The following is a 23,959-nucleotide window of genomic DNA, read 5'->3' as shown; positions in this document are numbered from 1 at the left end:
TTGTCTGGTGGCAGAGGTATGTGTGCCTTTCTCTGTTCATCCACTCCTGCTGGTTCATGACCTTGGAATCCTTTCCACAGTGTGCTGTAACTGGTTTGGTTTAGTCTTTACAGACACCACATCTTGTCAGTTTCCAGTGTTTATACAACTTCTTGGGGAGTTTGCTGAGTCCTTACAACCTGACGACTGGGTAGAAGTATAACAGCCTTGCCACCTTACATGTCCCACAGACATACTTTAAGTGTTCCCCGGTAAGTTAGCACAGTCTGATCTGATGCTATGTCATGGTAATGTTCCTGTCATCCAATCTTTCTATGCACAGGACCAACTTGTCATTAGCTCTAAGAAAAAAGATTGTTTTATTTCAGCTAAAATGCACACGGTTACTGTCAGACTAATCAGTGCACATTTAAAATGGAATCTGAAACGGAACACATACCTTAACAAACAAAATGGATGGGTAAAATAAATAAAATGGAATCAAGTAAAGCTTTTATAAACATTTAAATAGTAAAATAATAAACTGATAGTTTTGTGACTCACGATAGTCAGAACTGAGCCACTGCCAGTGGCTCGCAGTGCATGGAGTGGCCCCCCACCGACCACAGGCTCGGAGGTTCGCCCCTTGATCTTCACAACCACGACAGAGTGTCGCTGGGGAAGACACAGACTCCGCAACAGCCCTTCCTGTGCAATGCCAGTCCCAAACCCAGTAAAAATTAGGAAGGGTTGTGTCAGGAAGGGCATCCGATATAAAAACAGTGCCAAACCAACAGGCTGACAAAATAATCCACTTTCAGCCTCTTAAACAGAATGAACTCCTCTGAGTCCGAAAAACTAACTGAACGTTATCACCTTCATGAAGGGGGATTTACTGCAAGACGGTTCAGACTGTCTTATTTTGAGCCCAATAAACCTACAAATGAGTAGGAATTTATTAATCCATTCAATTTAATTCAATTCAACTTTATTTATTTAGCGCCAATTCACAACAAAGTAATTTCAGGGCACTTTACAGAATAAAGTCAAGATTATAAAGATGTATAAAGAGAACCCAACAATTCCCCCTGGAGCAAGCCATAGGCAACAGTGGAGAGGAAAAACTCCCTTTAAGAGAAGAAACCTCAAGCAGAACCAGGCTCAGGGTGGACGGCCATCTGCCTTGACCGGTTGGGGTGAGTGGCAAGGGGAGAGAGAAAAGAACAGAGCAACAACAAGCAACAACAAAACATCGGGCAGATTGGTAGGACCAGTAGCTTCACACTGGAAGACACACAGCTTCAAAGCCGGGGGACACCTGCAGAAAGGGACAGAGAGAGGGGGACAGAGGAGGACATGACAACTACGGGAGAGAACACACAGAGTTAATGACATACAGTGGTGACAATTGCGGGGTGAGAGGAGAGGAGAGATGGTCAAGAGGAGGAAAGGAGCTCAGTGCATCAGGGGGTGGGTCCCCCAGCAGTCTAAGCCTATAGCAGCATAACCATAACTAACTATATGCTTTATTAAAGAGGAAGGTTTTAAGCCTAGACTTAAAAGTAGAGAGGGTGTCTGCTTCCCGAATCTGAACTGGGAGCTGGTTCCACAAGAGAGGAGCTTGATAGCTAAAGGCTCTACCTCCCATTCTACCTTTGGAAATTCTGAGAACCACAAGTAGGCCTGCATTCTTAGAGCGAAGTGGTCTACTGGGATGATATGATGCTATGAGGTCTTCTATATATGATGGAGCCTGATCGTTCAGAGCTTTATATGTAAGAAGCAGGGTTTTAAATTCTATTCTAGATTTAATGGGAAGCCAATGGAGAGAAGCTAGTGAAGGTGAAATATGATCTCTCTTGCTAGTTCCAGTCAGCACTCTTGCTGCAGCATTTTGGATTAATTGCAGGCTCTTTAGGGAGTTATGTTATGTGAGTTAAAGGACAGATCCTGATCAAAACTAACTTCAAGGTTCCTTGCAGTAGTACTGGAGGCCAGACTTATGCCATCTAGAGTAACAATATGGTTGGACATCATATCACTGAGATTTTTGGGCCCAAATACTATGACTTCAGTTTTGTTTGAGTTTAAAAGTAAAAAAATTTGGGACATCCAGGCCTTTATGTCTTGTAGGCATGCTTGAAGCTTTATTAACTGATTATTTTCATCTGGTTCCATAGATAAATATAGCTGGGTATCATCAGCATAACTGGAAATTTATGGAGTGTTTTCTAATAATGTTGCCTAAAGGAGACATATATACAGTAAAAAGTATTGGTCCTAACACAGAGGCTTGTGGAACTCCATAGCTAACCTTTGTGTGCATGGAGGATTCATCAGTAACATGAACAAATTGAAATCTATCAGATAGATAAGATTTAAACCAACCTAGTGCAGTTCCTGTAATTCCAATTTCATGTTCCAGTCTCTGTAATAAAATGTTATGATCAATGGTATCGAATGCAGCACTAAGATCTAACAGAACAAGTATAGAGATGAGTCCATTATCTGAGGCCATGAGAAGATTTTTACCAGTGCTGTTTCTGTACTATGATGAACTCTAAATCCTGACTGAAAGTCTTCATACAAATTATTCCTATGAAGGTGATCACATAATTGTTTTACGACTACTTTTTCAATTATTTTAGAAATAAAGGGGAGATTAGATATTGGTCTGTAATTGGCTAAAACACCTGGGTCAAGACAGGGTTTTTTAAGTTATGGTTTAATTACAGCTACTTTATAGGCCTGTGGTACATAGTCTGTTTCTATAGATTGATGATATCTAATATGAATGTATCTGTTAAGGGTAAAGCTTCCTTGAGCAGCTTAGTTGGAATATGGTCTAGCAGACAGGTGGTTAGTTTAGATGAGGTAATAATTGAAGTTAGCTCAGAGAGATCTATGGGCAAAAAGCAGTCTAACAGGGATTGGGGCCTTATCGATGACTCTAGCACTGCTGTACATGAAGATCTATGTGTAATATTTGAGGGGAGGATCTGGTGAATTATTTTTGTAATAGCTACAATTTTATTCATAAAGAAGGTCATGAAGTCATTGCTGCTCAAAGTTAAGGGGAAAACTAGGCTCAACAGAACTATGGCTCTTAGTCAACCTGGCTACAGTGCTGAACAGAAACCGGGGGTTGTTCTTGTTTTCTTCTATTAATGATGAATAATATGCTGTTCTGGCATCACTGAGAGCTTTTTTGTACATTTTTAAACTATTTTTCCAGGCTAAATGAGATTCTTCTAACTTTCTGGAACGCCACTTCCTTTCCAACTTTCGTGTTTCCTGTTTTAAGTTGCGTGTTTGTGAACTATACCATGGAGATCAACTCTTCTGGTTTACTGCCTTCTTTTTCAGAGGGGCAACACTATCGAGTATTGTACATTCTACATTAGCAAATCCATCTACAATAGCAAAGTCACCACATAGACTCAATGATATCTAAATCCCTGTCCTGCTCTGTTTGCCACTGATAGGGTCTCTGAGCTCACAACTACAGGGTTCTGCATGGTTTGGGATTATGACTGTCTTAGTGTCCACCAGATCCTGTGGCACATTAGGTTGAACAGTGCGCTAAATGCAGCACATCCAGCCTTTATTATCTTCCAGCTTTAGGTGGATGTAAACTAATGTGTTCATATCAGTTAGCGATTAACCAACAAGCTTGTTGTGGTGATCACATGACGGTGGAAGGGGAACTGCTGGCAGAGCTGAAATTATCACTTGTCTGCACATTTATGATCATTTAACGAGTGTTTGGATCATTTTCTCTTATAGATCGTTAATTTGTGGAGTGTTTTTACACTGGTACCCAAATGAGCACTGATGTTGTCAGTGAAGGAGTAAGTTTGACTTTGTCTGAGCTGTCTGTCCGTCTCTGCTGCAGACAGGTAAGCTTGGCTGAGCTTCACCCTTGCTCGTACTTTAGTAAAGAAGCTGCTACACAAGTGTTTTTTCTTATTGACTAATCTCAGTGGTTTCTTGAAGAATTCATATCCAGTGATCTAATTAACCTTTACCAACTAAATCTGCGCACTGTGAGGTAATGTCTGTATTGTCAGAAAATTTTCCCACGTATCAAATTTTTGTGCGCCATTTGTCACGATCGCCAACTCGCCAACAACAACACTTGTACAGCCACTTCCTGTTCCTGATCAAAATGTTCCCCGCTTAAATAATCACCAGTAATTAGTTTCACCTGCTCGCACCACTCTGCTTACAGGTGCTGGTCATATAATTAGAATATCTTCACAAAGTTGATTTATTTCACTAATTCTATTCAAGAAGTGAAACTTGTATGATGTACATTCATTCCACACAGACTGATATATTTCAAGTGATATTTCTTTTAATCTTGATGAGTAAATCTGACAACTAATGAAAAACCCCAAATTCAGTATCTCAGAAAATTTGAATATTACTTAAGACCAATACAAAGAAAGGATTTTAAGGAATCCAACTGAAAAGTGTGAACATGAAATGTATGAGCATGTACAGCACTCAATACTTAGTTGGGGCTCTTTTTGCCTGAATTACTGCAGCAATGTTGCATGGAGTCGATCAGTCTGTGGCACTGCTCAGGTGTTATGAGAGCCCAGGTTGGTCTGATAGTGGCCTTCAGCTCTTCTGCATTGTTGGGTCTGGCATATCACATCTTTCTCCTCACAATACCCCATAGATTTTCGATGGGGTTAAGGTCAGGCGAGTTTACTGGCCAATCAAGAACAGGGATACCATGGTCCTTAAACCAGGTACTGGTAGATTTGGCACTGTTTGCAGGTGCCAAGTCCTGTTGGAAAATGAAATCTGCATCTCCATAAAGTTGTTCAGTGGCAGGAAGCATGAACTGCTCTAAAACGTCCTGGTATACAGCTGCATTGACCTTGGACCTCAGAAAACACAGTGGAGCAATACCAATAGATGACATGGCACCAAAGCATCACTGACTGTGGAAACTTTACACTGGACCTCAAGCAACGTGGATTCTGTGCCTCCCCTCTCTTCCTCCAGACTCTGGGACCCTGATTTCCAAAGGAAATGCAAAATTTACTTTCATCATAGAACAAAACTTTGGACCACTCAGCTGCAGTCCAGTCCTTTTTGTCTTTAGTCCAGGCGAGACGCTTCTGATGCTGTCTGTTGTTCAAGAGTGGCTTGACACAAGGAATGTGACAGCTGAAACCAATGTCTTGCATATGTCTGTGCGTAGTAGTTCTTGAAGCACTGACTCCAGCTGCAGTCCACTCTTTGTGAATTTCCCCCATATTTTTGAACGGGTTTCGTTTCACAATTTTCTCCAGGGAGCGGTTATCCTATTGCTTGTACACGTTTTTCTACCTCATCTTTTCCTTCCCTTCGTCTCTGTATTAGTGTGCTTGGACACAGAGCTCTGTGAACAGCCAGCCTCTTTTGCAATGACCTTTTGTGTCTTGCCCTCCTTGTGCAAGGTGTCAATGGTCGTCTTTTGGACAACTGTCAAATCAGCAGTCTTCCCCACGATTGTGTAGCCTACAGAACTAGACTGAGACCATTTAAACACCTTTGCAGATTTTTTGAGTTACTTAGCTGATTAGAGTGTGAAAAAATCCTTTCTTTGTATTGGTCTTAAGTAATATTCTAATTTTCTGAGATACTGAATTTGGGGTTTTCATTAGCTGTCAGTTATAATCATCAAAATTAAAAGAAATAACACTTGAAATATATCAGTCAGTGTGGAATGAATGTATATATTATACAAGTTTCACTTGAATGGAATTAGTGAAATAAATCAACTTTGAGAAGATATTTTATTTATATGACCAGCACCTGTATATATCTCCTTAGTTCCCTCGCCAAGCTGCCAGATCGTCTGCTTTCTCACTGCAGCTTTCCAGTGTTCATCCAAATCATCTTTGCTATCTACGGTTCAGACCACACTACATTTTTTGACCTGACTCTGCCTGCTATTTTGGTTGCGAGTAACTGCTCCCTATTGACTCCCTGTTGCCAACTTAATCAATGACTAGGATTATGAATACTGTTATCTGCCCATGAGGGATCAGGTTTTCCACAAGCCCTTATAACTATGTGATTATGATGAGAAGATTTACCATGTCATGTCTACATTTTGATCATGTCACGTTACGATTTTACCAAGCCATGTGATTATCTACTACGATAATGCGGAGTATTCATCGTGTGTTCAAGTTACCTGTATCAAGAAAGTAAATATCCACTGTAAGAATTCTCATACTAATATTAAGAACAATTATTGTGTCATGTAAGAATTGTGGAATCCAGAGCTATGAGCCTATTGCACTAGGGCGCTGTATCGCCAATGGGATTTTGGATCCAGACCATTACATCTTCCCACGTGGTCCCTCCTCCCACCATTTCCCTACCCTAGCTTCAAGTTATTCAACCTCAGCGCATCTTACGTGTATCCACTCTACAAGGACCATACTCCACTCTTATCCATAAGAACCTTGCTTTACCTCTAGACTTTGCTCATCTTCCCACTGACTGTAGTAAGTTTTGTTTTCATGTTCAGACACCATATCCCACAAGTCACTGTCAAGATACTAATATTTCTGTCCTTTTTCAAAGACTAGATTTTAGCACCATCTAGTGAGTCAGAGGACTTACTACATCTCCATCCTGTCTTGCGAACTATTATATTTTATGATAAACCTTATTTTAAACTGAGTAGTTGTGTCAAGCACCCTATTGGGTCCAACCCATAAACTATTACCTTATACCATTAATTTCTTGCCCAACTGGAGATGCATCATGCTACACCTTCTATAGAGACACCGTGATACATTCCTAACATAAAAACCATGTACATAGAAAAGCGATAAGCCTTCTTTCTAGATTAGCAGAAGAAATATCAGATTTCAGGTATAGTTTTTTTGCATTCAATGTGTGGAGAATCCAAGCTTAGTGTGTACACTATAGTGTAGTTAATGTGTTTAAAGCACTGTAATATAATTATCGTGAAAGGACCAGTCATAGGTGCATTAGTATCCTGGTCAAAGTATCAAAAGGTATTGAAAAGTAAAAGTCAGGGGATAAAGACTACTAAATGTACTAGTCATTAAATATCTGTTGGAGTAGAGGTAAAAAATTATCAAAAAATAGAATATGACGTGTAAATTTGCCTAAAGCAAGCTATCCTCAAAAACTGAGTGACCATGCAACAAGGGAACTAGGGGAGGCCACCGAGATGCCTGTGCCTTTTCTGAAGGAGTTAAAAGCTATAAGGCAAAGTTATTGTAAGCACACTTAGGAAGGGCGACCACCCTAAATGTCTGTGCTGTGCTAAATATTCTAAAGCTTGAGAAAAGACAATCAATTTGTTATGTAGAAAATGAGAGATTATTAAACAGAAACTGATCAGTAGGACAATGCTATCAGACCGTTTACATGGGGCACCTCTGTCTGCTCTGCAAGTCAATTTCTATTTACTGTGTGAGGTCAACTGGGTTTTTCAGACTTTGACAGAATCATTATGACTCTGCCTCTACAGTAAACTAAGACTAATCGCATGCTTCACCTGGTGCATACACTCAGTATTGTAATAGGCTTCTACATTATTTGCAGTACCAGCAGAGACCCATCAGGGATTTGTTATGGCCCAGTCACTGATAGTGTGGATTTTGTGGATGTTTACTATAATTTTATTCAAGTTTTTTGGACTCTTTCATTTCTTTCTCACTCACTGTCATTGAACTATACATGTGTCAAATGTTCAGCACAGGTGTAAATTACCAGATGCTATGAGGAAAAAGGTCCTTAAACTCACTGGATATTGTTTTCGAGCATTCGTTTGCAAGACTATTCATGTATTCACTATATATTGGTGAGTTCCTATAGAAGGTAAAGTTATTGTTGATTTGATTTAAATTCTGAGTTACATGCTTCTGCAGCTAGCTCTGCTAGCTTAGCAGTCATCTGTTAGTAATGGCTTCTCTGTCTCCCTCTGTCTCTCCTTCTCTCACTTGCTCAGTCTATCTCGTGTTCAGTTTTTCATCTGCTTCCTTTAGCGATAATAGGATCTGTAAGTGTAAGGTTTTTGCAGCTTTGGAAGCGAGGCTCACAGAATAGTGCAGCTCGCCACCATGGTAAAGTATCCAGCTAGTCAGGGCCCGGTAGCTGGTGCGGGCCAACCTAGCATAGCCCCTGTTAGCTGTCCCCTGGCAGTTCCCGAGGAGCCAGGAAGCCAGACCGGTTGGGTGACGATTCGTAAGAGCTCTAATGCTAAACAGACGCCCAAGGTTTACCACCAGTCAGTTCACATTTCAAATCGATTTTCTCAGCGAGACAAACCCGCTGAGAAACCAACTGTGGTAATTGGCAGCTCTATAGTCAGAAACGTTACAGACTCCAGCGGCCCCTAGTCAAATGTCTTCCTGGGGCCAGAGCGGGCAACATTTAATCATATTTGAAACTCCTGGCTAAAGAAAAACGTAAATACAGTAAAATTATTATTCACACAGTAGTTAGTGATGCCAGATTATGCAAATCGGAGGTCACTAAAATAAATGTTGAATCGGTGTGTAACTTTTCCAAAACAATGTTTTGTAGAAAATGTAATAGAAAACAAAGTCCATATTTTCACTGGACCCCTGCCAAATCTGACCAGTGACGACGTGCGGCGTACATGTCGTCATTCAAAGCTGGCTGTCTAGTTGTTGTCCGGCAAACGATGTGGGCTAAATAGATAAATGGAAACGTTTTTGGGGAAAACCTAGGGTGATTAGGAGAGACAGCATCCATCCGGCTTTAGATGGTGAAGCTCTCTTATCCAGAAATGTGGCTATTTCGTTAGACATCTAAAAGTCTGACAATCCACAGTTGAGGCTATGATGCAAAGATCCAGTCCTACACACCTCTCTGCAGTGTCCTTTCAACTGTCACCCCTCCACAACTCCCAAATAAATATAGAGACTGTCTGTTCCCCAACCAACTAAATGACATAAACCAAAAAGGTTTAAGGACTTATTATCATGCCCTTAGTTAAGACTACTCCTCTTACAGAACAAAACGCCAAAACTATTAAATATAGATTATTAAATATCAGATCAAATCTCTGTTAGCAAATGATTTAAACAATCATCTATACGATATAGTCTTTCTTACTGAAATTTGGTTGCAGCAGGAAGAATATGTCAGTCTACATGAGGCAGCCACCCCAAAGTCATATTATCATGTCCCCAGAAGCACAGGCTGAGGTGGAAGGGTATCTGCAATCTTCCACTCAAGCTCACCAATAAACACTTGACCTAAACATAGTTCTAACTCATTTGAGAGCCTTACTCTTAGCCTTTCACACCCAAACTGGAAAACTTAAAAACCACTTCTGTTTTTTATTGTGTACCATCCTCCAGTCCCTTATTCAGTTTTTGAATGAATTTACAGATTTTCTATCCGATTTAGTGTTTAGTACAGATAAAGTCACGATAGTAGGTGACTTTAACATTCATGTAGATGCTGACAGTAATGACTCAAGACTGCATTTCATTGGTTTTGTATGGTATGAATTATTAGAGAAGAATTTACCAGATCCTCCCCCCCAATATTATAGATAAAGCTTCATGTACAACAGTGCTAGAATCATCATTACGGGCCCAATCCCCCTTAAACTTCTTTTTACCCAAAATAATGCTGGCGCTAAGTAATTACATTTAGAAGATAATAGCTGGTGTCAGATGAAAATGCTGGAGTTCACTATAATTCTACTGCTGTCAATTAACATGTCATTAATCATAATTGTATATTTAACAGTTCATTGAATGCTCCATGCACCTATGTATGTGCTGAATGATTTTAACATAGAAAGAAGGCAAATGTCCATAGAATTGTTAAATCAGTTAATAAGAAACCAATCAGCTTGTTGCAAGAGTGTAAAGAGTGGCAGAATGTAAGACACACAATCACAATGAAGTGATGCCTGCAGTGACCTTGAACAGAGCAGGGGAGTGCTGGGAGTGATGCATTCACTGGACAGAGGAAAACCAGGTAAGGGAATGTCTGGTTAACACTGGTGAGGAAACATGGCTGTGCCCAAAATACCACACCTGGTTAAGCTGGGCAAACAGACAGACTGAAAGGCAGCAATCCCACAATTTGATTTCCAGATTTTCTCATTGGTAAAAACTTGTTTTCCATCTGTGTTTTTAGGCCATGAATGAATGTGTATAAAACATGAAGATTCTCAGTCATTTATGTTTGGTTATCCTAAGATTGAATCATGTCAACTGTACTTCTTTCTTCTTGGTTAGAAATGTTTCGCTACTTATCCTTCAGCAGCTTCTCCAGTCTGAGGGAAAGTTGGCTAGGTGACCCAGTTATATCCTCCAGAGTAGACTTTGTTCCATGCTTGGCCTGAATAGGCTCATTAGCTGGCTAACAGGGTAGGTGAGAACAGAGTGGAGTCATCAAGATGTAACAATAATATTGCTTAACCCCCTAATCCCCTTAAATGGTGTTTTCCATCAGCTGAAATCTTAAGCCGTTAAATATACAAGCAGGATCAGCACTAAAGAAAAGTAATTTATACAGTCATGTGATCACACCTGAGGTTAAAATCCATCTCATCCAAACACACTAAGGCTATTAAAAATATCACCAAATCTATCACCAAGAAACAAGTGCACTCAATTTTGGGAATGTGATCTTATTGCAGGACCTTCAAACTTAACTACTCTCTAACTTCTCCAAACTAAGCCACACTGAGCTCCATTATGCATGACAAAGTACTGCAGTCACTTGACATGGTTGTGTGGACCCCAGAAGCTAAACAGGCTTTTAAGGGTTCAAAAAAAGCATTGCAAACTACAGCCAACTACTTGGGAACTGGCTCGTCCATCCAGATCATTTACACAAAGCATTGACGAAAGAAATGGATTCATGACATTTATTTTTGTTACAGGATCGTGGTGGAAGTCAGACCTGTTGCTTACTTTTCAGCAAAGTCAGATCCTGTAGCTGCTCAAATTCTCAGATGTTCATTTGCTGCAGCAGCTGCTGAGAAAACTGTGATGCCATCAAGACACATTGTTGGTTATTTTGATTTAACCCATGCAGTTTAATCCATTCTCTTAGAACAACAACAGCAAAAAAGTAATCTTTCAGTTCTTGAAAGTATTGACCGTAAAATTAACTGTATCTTTTTCTACACAGCAAATTTGACACATTAATGAAAAGGATCCATTGCAGAATTGCATTAGTCCTAGCAGGATATATTTATTACAATAGGGGGTAAAAAATAATTACAAAATGAACTATGTTGTGTACAGACAGGTATTTCTCTTTATAACTGGAGTGGCAGTTTGACCCAGAAAACTGCAGAATCATTCACCTCTTCCTCCCTCAGTGATTATATCTCTGCAGAAACCCTGGGATTTACACAGGATTGCTGGACTGAACTGTGCTGCAGGGAGGCCCCAAACTATTCCCTATTATTATTTGTATTTATTAGTATTTTGATATTTTTTATTTGGTTTTCTTATTGCATTATAGTCGTTGCCCTAGCCAACTGGACTTTATTAGGTTTTGAGTGTTGTAGAAATTTTTACTTTTAATAGTGTGTTAAAGGTTATATATTCTTCATATATTCCTATGTATTCCTTAGCACTCTGATTAATGTCCACAGAGACAGATATATGCAGGTATGGACACCATTGAACATAGCGGGGCAGACTTGTAAGATGTGCAGCTCTGACTGGAGATGTCAAAGAAAGGTCATAGTAAGGGAAAGGGACTTAATTCTGCTAAATACGTGGTACTGGTAGTTCTTTGTTCATTTGCTTAGCACTCTCATGCAACTGGTGTGCTATAACTCATATTTCCTTCTTAGTACTTTCGTATTTTATACTTTCTAAAAAGGCCCTCCAAATACTAGCTTGACAGAAATTCTGTTTATTTCCACAACACTGAAAAGTTGTCCTGTAAAAGCTCATAATTTATAGCTCCATCAATGTTTTGCTATCTGGCCTGCCTCTAGCTCTAGTTTAGTCAGCTTGTTTCCTGTTGTCCATCAGGAAACAAGAAACCATAAAATAAGCAAACTATAAAGAAAAATGAACTATACAGGAACGATTGTGGTATTTTGTCAATCATTTTATTATTGATTCATTTTTTAAAATTGAGTACTATGCGTGAGTGTTGATTACAGAAAGCTTTGCAATATATGTATGTATGAGCAGTTTACAATGGCAACAGAAGTCGAATTGTTAGAGAAGAACAATCCAATGACATGCAGTGTTTATGCAACGATTAACAATTAACAAACAGTTAACGATTGAGTAAGGCATGTCAAGTAAAGAGTGGCTAACAGGAGATTAGACAAGTTGATGTTCTGTTTTACGTTGTGAGTTGTCTTTGTGATAGGAAGGGTCATAGCTGTTGTAGTAGGAGACTAGGTCAACTACATTTAGTTGTGGTAGCTGAGGTCACACTCTTGGCCCATCACTTCAGACGCTGCCAGATGCAGTTGTGAGTCATTGGCAGCAGTCACAACTTTGGCTGAAGACCAAACCTGTTTGGCACTTCATGAGGTAGGTAAACCCATTGGAACAGCTGTAAAAAGTGCTGGGGTTCTTTGGGTTGGCATAGTCCCCGTCAAGCCTTCCTTTACAGAACTGATCAATGGGTCCAGCAGATGTGGTTTTAGTAGGTGCTTTGGTTGTGGTAGTGGGAGATGGAGTTGTGGGCCAGTCACAGCAGTCACAGCTTTGTCTGAAGATCAGACCAGATGGGCAGGATCTGACGTAGGTCAGCCCACCTGAGCAGGTGTAATAAGAGTTTGGGTTGTTTACGTTGGCGTAATCCCCATTACTCTTTCCGATACAGAACTGGCTGGCACCAGAAGCTGGAACATAGAAACCCAGGTTTCAACAGCTTTAATTAGCTTTTGTATTTTGTCAGATTCCCTATACTAATTACTGCTGACACTGATGTAAAGACACTATATACTTGCTGGTTAGATGGTTATAAACTTACCCAAGGTGGCGATGATCAAACACAGACCTTTAAAGTCAAACAGACTTGGTTAGTATTAAATTGAACACAAATTACAAGAATAACTTAATGAAAAAAAAAGCTTAATATTTAATATAATTTAGTTTAACATGTTATACATTCAGCGACAGTAGTGTGTCCATGCAGAAATAATGGCCACAGATTATCTTTTCCTTCTTACTCTCACAATCCATGAAATTATTGATAAGAACAACTTTAAAGATGTACGCCTAACCCCATAAAAAGCAGGGGTCATACTGGAAAGCTGTCTTGTTACACATATACTATACTTATGGCTGCGTTCCTCCTGTTTAGCCCAATTAGGTCAAATCTGTGCACAGCTGTTGCTGCCTTCTGGTCATCACTCATTGTTTAGAAATGAAATGTCATTGTGAGAGTCTTTATTCCAGCAAAATAACTGACTCTCCTGAACTCTGAGCATTAGTCCTTTTGGTTGGTTGCTCCTGCACAGTATAAAGGTTACTACTGTTTTGTTGGAAGTGGTTGGATATTGATGTACCAAACTACAGAAGGTGTTATTGTACTGTTGTGCTGATGTTATTTTAGGTACAATTTTAATAGAATGTATTGCATTACGTGTTTATTAACAAATACAATATAATACATTTTAGATTTTGCAATGGAATTATCACATTTTAAATTAGCTTAAAATGTGAATTCAAACAAATCATCTACTTTTTTGTGTATTGAAATTTAAGCTCACTTCTTGTTACTTCAGTTTAAAAGTGAACAAAATTCCATTCATCTTTGTATTGATGAGGGGAGAGAAATTTCAGAAACCAAACCTAAATTAGTTAATCTAAGATTATTAGAGATAGTTTAGAGGGAGTAGAGGGATTTGGACGAACCAACTCTTTAGGTTGTTCAGTGTGTCTTACCTGCAGTCAGAATTAGCCTGCACATGTTGTTACTATGTGTAAAAACAGAAAAGATCTGATCAATACATTAACAGTGCCAAGCAGACAACAGCTTTAAACTTGACAAGTATCACAGCATGTTTCTATAACACACAATGATCATCATGATGACATCAGATACAACACACACACAAAGAAAGTACAGTACCTGTTGGTTCAGCCAGACCTAAAATATTTTTTAAAAGGTTTGACAGTTAGAGTAGGTACAGCAGTGTACAGCAAAACAAGTATAATGTGTCTACTTTAATGAGATGAAAGTAAAATCCGATACTTACAAAGAGAAAGGTGCAAAAAGCAGATTGTGTCTCTCCTGCGTCTGATGGATAACTGACAGAATGTCTGGCCTTAATATTAGTGCCGCTGAAAGGGTGAGGCACTGGGTGGGGATAATTCTGGAATGTCCAACAGAACAGGGAAATGATTTCATTCCAGGACCTTTCGGTTTTGACATCGGACGATGTTGCCATCTGAAGGCTAAACACATATCAGTGTAAACGCTACAAAGAAAAAAATGAAAACGTTAAAAAAAGCTTTACCTGTGGCTAAGGTGGAAAAATCGCTTAATATGCAACTTAATATTGCATAGAGCCAGAACCCTCCTAAAGCTATTAATTTTTAAACCTTAAATATATTTTTGTTAACTACAAAAAGGGATTGTTTTTTTTAATCATCGTGTAGTTTCATAAAATAAACTAAGTACTAAAAACATGTTTGTCATTTTTTACTGTGATTATAAAGTTCCTGTAGTGGTTTCTGGGTTGAGCAAAAAGGTTAAGTTTCATATCTAGAAATGTTATTAAATATGTCAAAGCAGAGCAGCAGTTGACAAATGTTACACCTTCTATAAACACACGGAAATAAAAACCTGTCAATCATGTCAGATTTCTTGGATCGTTTTTTGCGATCAATATGTGGAGAATCCAAGCTTCCAAGAGACGTGGAATGTCTATATATAAGGGATTGGCTGGTGGTTTGTGCGAGACACAAATATTCTTGGTCTTGACACTGTTTACAGCTCAGCTTCAGCACTGTTCCAATCCTAATATAGACAGTGGGATCAGAAAAGTATCACTGTCTTTTATCTTTTTTTTTTAAACATGGAACATGGTCAATTTAATTGGGCTTTTTTGACAAAAATGACTTGCATCAAAGTGCAAACAAATCCCAAAAAAAAGGAATCTAATTAAAAATATAAAACTAACTATAAACAGTTGAATAAAGATTCACCCCATTTAAATCATAGCCGTTGCAAAAAAAAAGTCACACCCAGAAAGTGCAGTACATGTGTTTAAAGGATGAATATAAATAATATAAGGATATAAATACACCTTTGTGTGAAAGGACCCGTCACAGGTGAATTAGTGTCCTGGCCTAACTATCAAAATATGCAAATCTGTGTTTGTATGTATATATGTGTTAAATATTCTAAAGCTTATGAAAAGACAATGACACATTTATATAAAAAATAATTTTAGCTTGTTATGTAGAAAATGAGAGATTATTAAACAGAAACTGATCAGTAAGAAAATGCTGTCAGACCGTTTACATGGGTCAGTTTGTATTTACTGTGTGAGGTCAACTGGGTCTTTGAGACTTTGACTGAATGATTATGACTCTGCCTCTGCAGTAAACTAAGACTAATCGCATGCTTCACCTGGTGCATACATACAGTATTGTAATAGGCTTCTACATCATTTGCATTACCAGCAGAGACCCATCAGGGATTTGTTATGGCCCAGTCACAGATAGTGTGGATTTTGTGGATGTTTACTGTAATTTTATTCTATAGTTTTTGGGAAGTGGTAGTTCTGCCTGTAATCTCTTTCATTTCTTTCTCACTCACTGTCTTTGAACTAAACGTGTGTCAAATGTTCAGCACAGGTGTAAATTAGCAAATGTTATGAGGAAAAAGGTCCTTAAACTCACTGGATATTGTTTTCGAGCATTGTTTTGCAAGACTATTCATGTACCTTCCTCATTCCTCACTGTTCATACACTGGTGAGTTCCAATAGGAAGTAAAGTTATTGTTTATTTAAGTTGAATTCTGAGTTGCATGCTTCTGCAGATAGCATAGTTTTACAGAGCTATATGATTTTTTTGCTGTCCTCACTGTGCTTGACCTAAAAGTGTTTACCAGGTTAAGGCTGATGAAATATGCAGCAAAAAATGACATGAGTGTTAGTTAACATCAAGATTCTAATCATGAGACTTTCACATTCCTCACTTAACCCCTTTTTGAAGTTTCTCTCTTGTTTTTTTTACAGCAGTGAATCATGGTTGACCGTGGTGTGGGCGAAGGATCATATCTTGTATAAAGGTATAAATTAGAAGATTTTCCTTTTCTATTCAGTTTTATTCATGTAATGTCATCTTGTTATTGGGTCACACACTACTGAGTCTGTTTTTTCAATGAAAGTGAAAAAAAAAAGGCGACTAAAGTTGGATCCTCACTTCCTCCTGAGGTAAACGTATCGTGACACTTTCTGTTACTGCACACTCTTTGGTTTCTGCCAAAGGACTGTTCACTGAGTAAATCCTATTTTACTTAAATAAAGTAAAATACTTACTTAAATAAGTTTATTTACACAAGAATTACTACTTGAGACTTGACATATGCTTGTATTACTCAAGCACCCGCTCTTCTAAAATATAACTAGCTATCATTAACTATTTCCAAATTTTATCTATCTTAGCTCTGCTAGCTTAGCAGTCATCTGTTAGCAATGGCTTCCCTTTCTCCCTCTGTCTCTCCTTCTCTCACTTGCTCAGTGTGTCTCATGTTCAGATTTTCCTCTGCTTCCTTTAGCTGGTGCGGGACAACCTATCATAGCCCCTGTTAGCTGTCCCCTGGCAGTTCCCGAGCAGCCACGATGCCAGACCGGCTGGGTGACGATTCATTCCACGATTGACGATTCCAAACCAAAAAGGTTTACTTTGATAAAAGTTAAGACTACTCCTCTCACAGAACAAAACCCCAAAACAATTAAATATGGATTGTTAAATATCAGATCTCTCTCGTCTAAATCTCCGTTAGTGAATGACTTAAACAATCATCTATTCGATATATTCTTTCTTACTGAAACTTGGTTGCAGCAGGAAGAATGTGTCAGTCTAAATGAGGCAGCCACCCCAAAGTCATATTATCATGTCCCCAGAAGCACAGGCTGAGGTGGAAGGGTATCTGCAATCTTCCACTCAAGCTCACCAATAAACACTTGACCTAAACATAGTTATAACTCATTTGAGAGCCTTACTCTTAGCCTTTCACACCAAACGGGAAAACTCAAAAACACTTCTGTTTGTTATTATGTTCCTCAAGCCCCTTATTCAGTTTTTGAATGAATTTTCAGATTTCCTATCCGATGTAGTGTTTAGTACAGATAAAGTCATGATAGTAGGTGACTTTAATATTCATGTAGATGCTGACAGTAATTCCCTCAAGACTGCATTTCATTGGTTTTTCCCAAAATGTAAATAAACCCACTCACTATTTTAGTCAGAACCTAGACCTTGTCGTTACATATTGTATTGAAACTGATAATTTAAAGGTGTTTCCGTACAATTCTTTTTTGTCTGACCATTTATAACTACGAAATAAATAACATTTGAATTTACAATAATCAGTTAGAAAGTTAGCAGTCAAGTGCAAGTGCTGTAAACAAGTTCAAAGAAACAATTCTTTCTTCATTTGCTTCATTTGCTCCATATGTGAATACAATGGAGGTAAAATACTTGATAGTGTTTCCCTTCTGACAAGCAATGTAGTAAAACAGAAGAGGCGATCTCCATGACATAGTTCACAAACGAAGTGGCGTTCCAGAAATTTAGAAGAATCTCATTTAGCCTGGAAAAACAGTTGTCCGTGATGCCAGAACAGCATATTATTCATCATTAATAGAGGAAAACAAGAACAACTCCCAGTTTCTTTTCAGCACTGTAGCAAGGCTGACTAAGAACCATAGTTCTTTTGAGCCTAGTATTCCTTTAATTTCATGACTTTATTTATGTATAATAAAAGAAGATTTTACCAGATCCTCCCCCCAAATATTACAGATACATCTTCCTGTACAACAGTGCTAGAATCATCATTAAGGCCCAACCCCCCCCCAAACTTCTTTTTACCCAAAATAATGGTGGCGCTGCATCAGGAATGCATGTGTGACTCTGAAGTCATAAAATCCAACCTGCAGTTCTTTCAGCCAATGGGAAGTAATTACATTTAGAGAATAAAAGCTGGTGTCAGATGAAAATGCTCACTATACTTCACTATACTATAGTTCACTATACTTCTACTGCTGTCAATTAACATGTCATTCATCATAAATGTATATTTAACAGTTTATCGAATGCTACATGCACCTATGTATGTGCTGAATGTTTTTAACATAGAAAGTAGGCAAATGTCCATAGAATTGTTAAATCAGCTATTAAGAAACCAGTCAGCTTGTTGCAACAGTGTAAAGAGTGGCAGAATATAACACACACAATCACAATGAAGTGATGCCTGCAGTGACCTTGAACAGAGCAGGGGAGTGCTGGGAGTGATGCATTCACTGGACAGAGGAAAACCAGGTAAGGGAATGTCTGATTAACACTGGTGAGGAAACACGGCTGTGCCTGGTTAAGCTTGGCAAACAGACAGACTCAAAGGCAGCAATCCCACAATTTGATTTCCAGATTTTCTCATTGGTAAAAACTTGTTTTCCATCTGTGTTTTTAGGCCATGAATGAATGTGTATAAAACATGAAGATTCTCAGTCATTTATGTTTGGTTATCCGAAGATTGAATCATGTCAACTGTACTTCTTTCTTCTTGGTTAGAAATGTTTCGCTACTTCTCCTTCAGCAGCTTCTTGAGTCTGAGGGAAAGTTGGCTAGGTGACCCAGTTATATCCTCCAGAGTAGACTTTGTTCCATGCTTGGCCTGAATAGGCTCATTAGGTGGATAATAGGGGAGGTGAGAATAGGTCCAGGTGTTTTCCAATAGCTAAAATCTTGTCGTTTAATATGCAGAATTGCATTTGTCCTAGCAGGATATGTTTATTACAATAGGGGGTAAAAAATAATTACAAAATAAACTATGTTGTGTACGGACAGGTATTTCTCGTTATAACTGGAGTGGCAGTTAGTCCCAGAAAACTGCAGAATGACTCACCTCTTCCTCCCTCAGCGATCAAATCTCTTCCTTATACTTCAGATACATATGCAATAAAAATAAAGAAAAAGAATTTCAATCGTGATGCTTTAAACTTTCAGGTTTAACTGATCTATTACCAAGTACAGTACTATCTTTTGACTGTGTATCTGCAAACACGTGCTGGGCAATTCTCATGTTCAGAGTCTGACTGATGAAACCCTCATTAATCGTTTGACATCGGGTCCACTACAGCCAGACGTTGTACTTTGCCAAGTAGATTGACTAATGTAGTAAACTAAAGTACAATTTTCAATATGTTACGGAGGAAAATATTGTACTTTTACTTAAAGGAATTTCCAAACTTTAGCCACTATTTAGCTTTTGCAGATGCTAGTGTGTTATAATTCATATTTTCATGAGTAGGTTACATTGTTTAACCCAGAAACTGCTACAGGATCCTTATAAGAGAGAGAGAGATAACAATAACAAATCTACATGTACATATTGTTTTCAGTGACTTGAAGAGTTAAACTGACAAAATTCAAATGTTAATCAAACCCGTTGAAATTGTTTGTTTGTTTATGCTCCAGCTTCCGGTGGGAGGCAAGAGGCAAGAGTTCAGTTATGGAAAGTGTGATGGGGATGTTATGATCTGGCCCTCAAAATCACTTCCTGCCGGTTTTCTCTCTTTTTCTCCACTTCCTGTCCCCAGTTAATTTCTCCAGTTTACCAGTTATCAACAGTCACAATTGTTTTCCCCTGTTCCCCTGCCTTTTAAAAACCCAGCTCTCCCCTTGATTCCTGTCAGCGCTTCGTCTTTGTTACCTATGCAACACACCGTCTACAAGGTTCAACGTCTCGGTTCATCTTTGTAATTCATGCCACATTCTGTTTTCGAGTTTTCTTTGCCTCATGGTTTTTGGACTCCTGACTTATGCTCATATGGACTTCTGTTATCTGTTTTGGTCTGAGGTTTGGTTATGTTTTGCTCTTGCTTGTTAGCCCTCCTTTAATGTCATTAGCCAGATTTCACTTTTGTATTTATTTTATTGTATATTGTATTTTATTTATTTTACTGCAATTGCAGAGAATTGGAGTGACATCATTCAGCCATTTTTAGCCCTGGCTCTCTGTTATAAGTTGCGTTTCAGATTGTGGAATTTTAGTTGCTAGTCAAGTTCCTTGATTCTTGTGCTTAGTTTGTTGGTACTTTCTCTGTTATTTGGCCTAGTCTCTGTTTAGATTTGTTATTTGTCCCTTTTTTCTTTACTAATAAAATTATTAAATTCCCACGTCCCTCCCGCAGTGTTGCCTCTTGGGTCCTCATACAAAGTTCTGATAGGGGACTATGCCAACCCAAACAACCCCTATACTTATTACAACTGCCTATCGGGTTTGATCTTCAGAAAAAGCCTCGACTGCTGTGATTGGTAAACAACTGCAGCTCCCATTGACAGAACCAAAACAGATATCATAACCACATCTGCTGGAACCAAATGGCAAATGATCTGCACTTATATAGCACTTTTCTACCTATTGGAACTCAAAGTGCTTTACACTGCTCCCTATTCAACACTCAATACATTTATATTAGAGGCTAAGTAACACCAGTAAACTACTTAAGTACCAAGGTTCATGACAATCAATGGCAAGGTTGTATTTATTGTCATAGTGATACAGTTGGTGCTGCCAATTATCTGTCATGACTATGTATCAACAGTGTCTGATAATGACAAGGAAGTCACATGAAGAGATCTGGAATAAAACATTTCACACCCAGTGAGATTAAGGCCCTTAATTCTTTAAAAGTTTTCCTTCATTTCCTCCTTTGCTGCACCTTTTCTGCTTTTTCCTTGTAATTCAAACATGTGCCAAACTGTGTGAGAAAGAAATGAAAGATATAGTAGGAAGAAGCTAAATATGCTAAAGAAAAACAAACAAATAAACAGACAAATGATGCCTGTATTAATGAAAATGTCCAAATATATATTTCTGTAAATCATGACCATTTGCTAAAAAAAAACATGCTACAATCCCTTTCATAACTTTAATAGTCTGTGAGTACTGTAAATGATGTACAAGCTTATTACAATGCTGTATTTATACACCAGGTGGAGCAAGTTATTAGCCTTAGTTTACTGCTGAGGCAGAGTCATGATCATTCTGTCAAAGACTAAAAGACCATAGCTTTGGAGCTGCAGAGATGACACAGGTTGAGAGAGCTGTTTGAAGCCTTCTTGTTCTGATTGCTTATCGTTATCCAACCGTGCTGACTCTAAACCTCCAAACTATCTAACATTTTTTTGTATTTTTTTGTGATCAATGTATCCTTAACAACAACAAATAGCTTTCAGGAAGTGGAGCTGAATATAACCTCCTAAAATCCAATTGGCTCACCTCCTTCTCAGAGTGTCATCTCTGCAGGCCAAGATAAAGACACTTGTTTCAAAGTGAAACACTACATCAGCTGTATAGACTTATTTTGGATTTAGACAAAAGCAAGAACAGTGGGAACAGGTTTCATGCTGAGGTAGTGACCACACAGGTAGCAAACTAAATCTAGGGTGTAAAAACATTACTAGTTTATGTATAATAAACTAAAATGAATTTACAGTGCAACATTATGGAAATACAATGTCCTGTCCAATGTCAGGTTGTTTTTTAAAATTATCTTTCATAGCTTGTTTTCAATTAATGTTACAGCCAAAGTTTTTTGTTTCCAAATTATATTAGAGGGTAATCACACCAATAATGTACTTTACCTGCCACAGTTCAGGCCAACCAATGGCAAAGCTGTGATTATCGTCATGGCTTTACAGGTGGTGCTGCCAATCGTCTCGAATGTACAGTAAAAACTATAATTAATTTAATCATCTTGAATTTTCAGGTGAACATATTGACAAAACTAGTGCAACTGTGTGTAATCGGTGTGTGATCTAATGAGAAAGATGTTATATGAAAAGATCTTGAATAGAATCAGTAATTAGTCGGTTTTTACCCCTGGGGGATAAACACCCAGTGACCTTAAGTGCCTTAATATTTAGAGGCTTTTCTTCATATCATCCTTTGCTGCATCATTGATCTGCTTTATCTTGGTAAATTCAACACATGTTGAACATCCAACTCATTTTTGGTCAAGGTCACAGAGTCAGAAAGAAATGAAAGTGAAAGCAGACTGAACCTGCATTTTTCCAAAAAGTAAATTAAATTACAATAGTTGTCCACAAAAACACACAGATGATCCCAACATGCCTCAAACTGTCCATATATCCTGGCAGTGGCATGTTTCTCATTCTTATAGCCTCTCTACTGGCGTGCTGCATGGTTCAGTGCTTGGTCCTCTTCTTTTTTCTGTCTATACTGGATCCCTGGGTTCTATCATTCACTCACATGGTCTTTCCTATCACCTCTATGCTGATGACACACAGCTCTTCCTGTCCTTTTCACCGGGAGACTCTCATCAAACATTTCTGCCCGTCTCTCAGACATCTCTGTCCGGATGAGAGACTTTGGGCTTGGAGAGGCCGATGTGAAGATGTCTCTTCACCTCAGCGCACAGAAGACACCAGGCAAAACTCTTCACCGCAATGATCCCACCATGTTGGAACGAGCTACCAAACTCTGCACGCTCAGCAAACTCACTCCCAATATACCAAAAACTGCTGAAAACAGAACTCTTCCGGATCTTCCTATGCACTTAAATCTATCTGCTCTTTCTCGCACTTGCATCTCGTGAAACACTTATCTGATAGGACTTTGCTTTGATAATTTCTCCTTGACTTAGATTCTTGCTGCCTTGTACCTCACTTGTAAGTCGCTTTGGATAAATCGTCTGCTAAATGAATACATGTAAATGTAAATCCTTGTACCACCACATTCACAACTTATGTAAGTTGGACCAATCAACTAAAAGAATGCTGGCCCCCATGTTCTCTCAGAGTTGGGGTTAATGTGACTTTCCATAGTAAAAAGAAATGATGACCAGTTCCTTTAGATTAGTAATATTTACTTTATCATGTAACTTGCTATTCAAGAACAATTTTTAGATTTTTAACATGCCTCAATGGTAATCAATGTATCCTTAACAACAACAATTAGCTTTTATGATGTTTGGGGTTAGCAGCCTCCTAAAATCCAAATGGCTCAGCACCTTCTCTTTCACTATCACTGCCTTGCCATTTTTATTTTGAACATAACAGCTTTCAGAATTAGCCTCACACTCACCAACCAAATTTTTAGCATGCAAAACATAGAATGTGGCAGCAAAATATGTCTTCCCTTTGCTGACTCCATTGGTCCTTGCTCACTCTTGGCACCTGTCCCTCCCTCATACTTGGACTCAAATGAGGTCCTCGACCTATCCAGCCTCTCTGTGGCTGGTTCAACACTGCATCCTCTCCAAGCTACATTCTCTACCAACTGGACACATATTGGATAAGTGCTATATGAGGCAATGCTGCACTCACTGCATGGCTGAATGATGTCCTCTTACTTTTCCACCTATTCTGGTGCAGGACCCACATAGAGGCAATTTTTGTCTGTATAACTCAAGTCAAGCTTGAGTTATACAGACGACGAAGGTGGAAGGACATTTATTGTGCAGTAGCATATTGTCATGCAAGGCTTTGACACTTGTTGGCTATATTACTTCAACAACATGTTGCAAACAATTAGCCAGATTCTCCTACAGTGACAGATAAAGACTTGGACTGATGGTATCTTCACTTATCTTTCTTAAGCTGGGAAGAGTGGTGGGTGGTATCTATAGCCCCCTTGAAACTGGGTGAAGCATGTGGTTAAGGTGGACAAGGTCTTAGAGGCATACTCCACCCAGAGTAGCCTTTTTAGAAAAGTGGAGGGTTATGAGAGCACACACAGTGCAGAGACTTCTCG

At 38.7% G+C, this 23,959-nt stretch overlaps 1 protein-coding gene and 1 pseudogene across 2 annotated transcripts; one reads left to right on the top strand and one right to left on the bottom strand.

The window, feature by feature from the left end:
• Positions 1–8,087: 8,087 nt before the first annotated feature.
• Positions 8,088–8,805, top strand: LOC137134529 (uncharacterized; annotated as a pseudogene).
• Positions 8,806–12,075: 3,270 nt separating this feature from the next.
• LOC137134348 (probable endochitinase) lies at positions 12,076–14,390 on the bottom strand. 2 transcript variants are annotated; one of them, XM_067519080.1, is made up of 4 exons: positions 14,204–14,390; positions 13,890–13,921; positions 12,973–12,999; positions 12,076–12,841 (listed from the first exon to the last, which is right to left on the bottom strand). In XM_067519080.1, the coding sequence occupies exons 1-4, from the start codon at positions 14,377–14,379 to the stop codon at positions 12,471–12,473; spliced, it is 606 nt and encodes a 201-aa protein (XP_067375181.1). In that variant the 5' UTR covers positions 14,380–14,390; the 3' UTR covers positions 12,076–12,470. The 2 variants fall into 2 exon arrangements, with proteins under 2 accessions (XP_067375181.1, XP_067375182.1); XM_067519081.1 differs by lacking the exon at positions 14,204–14,390 and adding an exon at positions 14,077–14,100.
• Positions 14,391–23,959: the final 9,569 nt, after the last annotated feature.

This window comes from Channa argus, chromosome 10, assembly GCF_033026475.1.
Source record: "Channa argus isolate prfri chromosome 10, Channa argus male v1.0, whole genome shotgun sequence".
In the NCBI taxonomy this organism is placed as follows: Eukaryota; Metazoa; Chordata; class Actinopteri; order Anabantiformes; family Channidae; genus Channa; species Channa argus.
The sequence above is the reverse complement of the archived record's forward strand: the minus strand, read 5'-3'. Positions and strand labels throughout refer to the sequence as shown.

What these genes read in the sequence shown, in the direction of transcription:
- LOC137134348 (XM_067519080.1), bottom strand. Translation starts at nt 14,379, where the DNA reads ATGTCAAAACCGAAAGGTCCTGGAATGAAATCATTTCCCTGTTCTGTT. An exon ending in CAGGCTAATTCTGACTGCAG is followed by an intron (nt 13,000 to 13,889) that starts GTAAGACACACT and finishes TTGACTTTAAAG; the next exon opens with GTCTGTGTTTGATCATCGCC. An exon ending in TTTGATCATCGCCACCTTGG is followed by an intron (nt 12,842 to 12,972) that starts GTAAGTTTATAA and finishes TCTATGTTCCAG; the next exon opens with CTTCTGGTGCCAGCCAGTTC.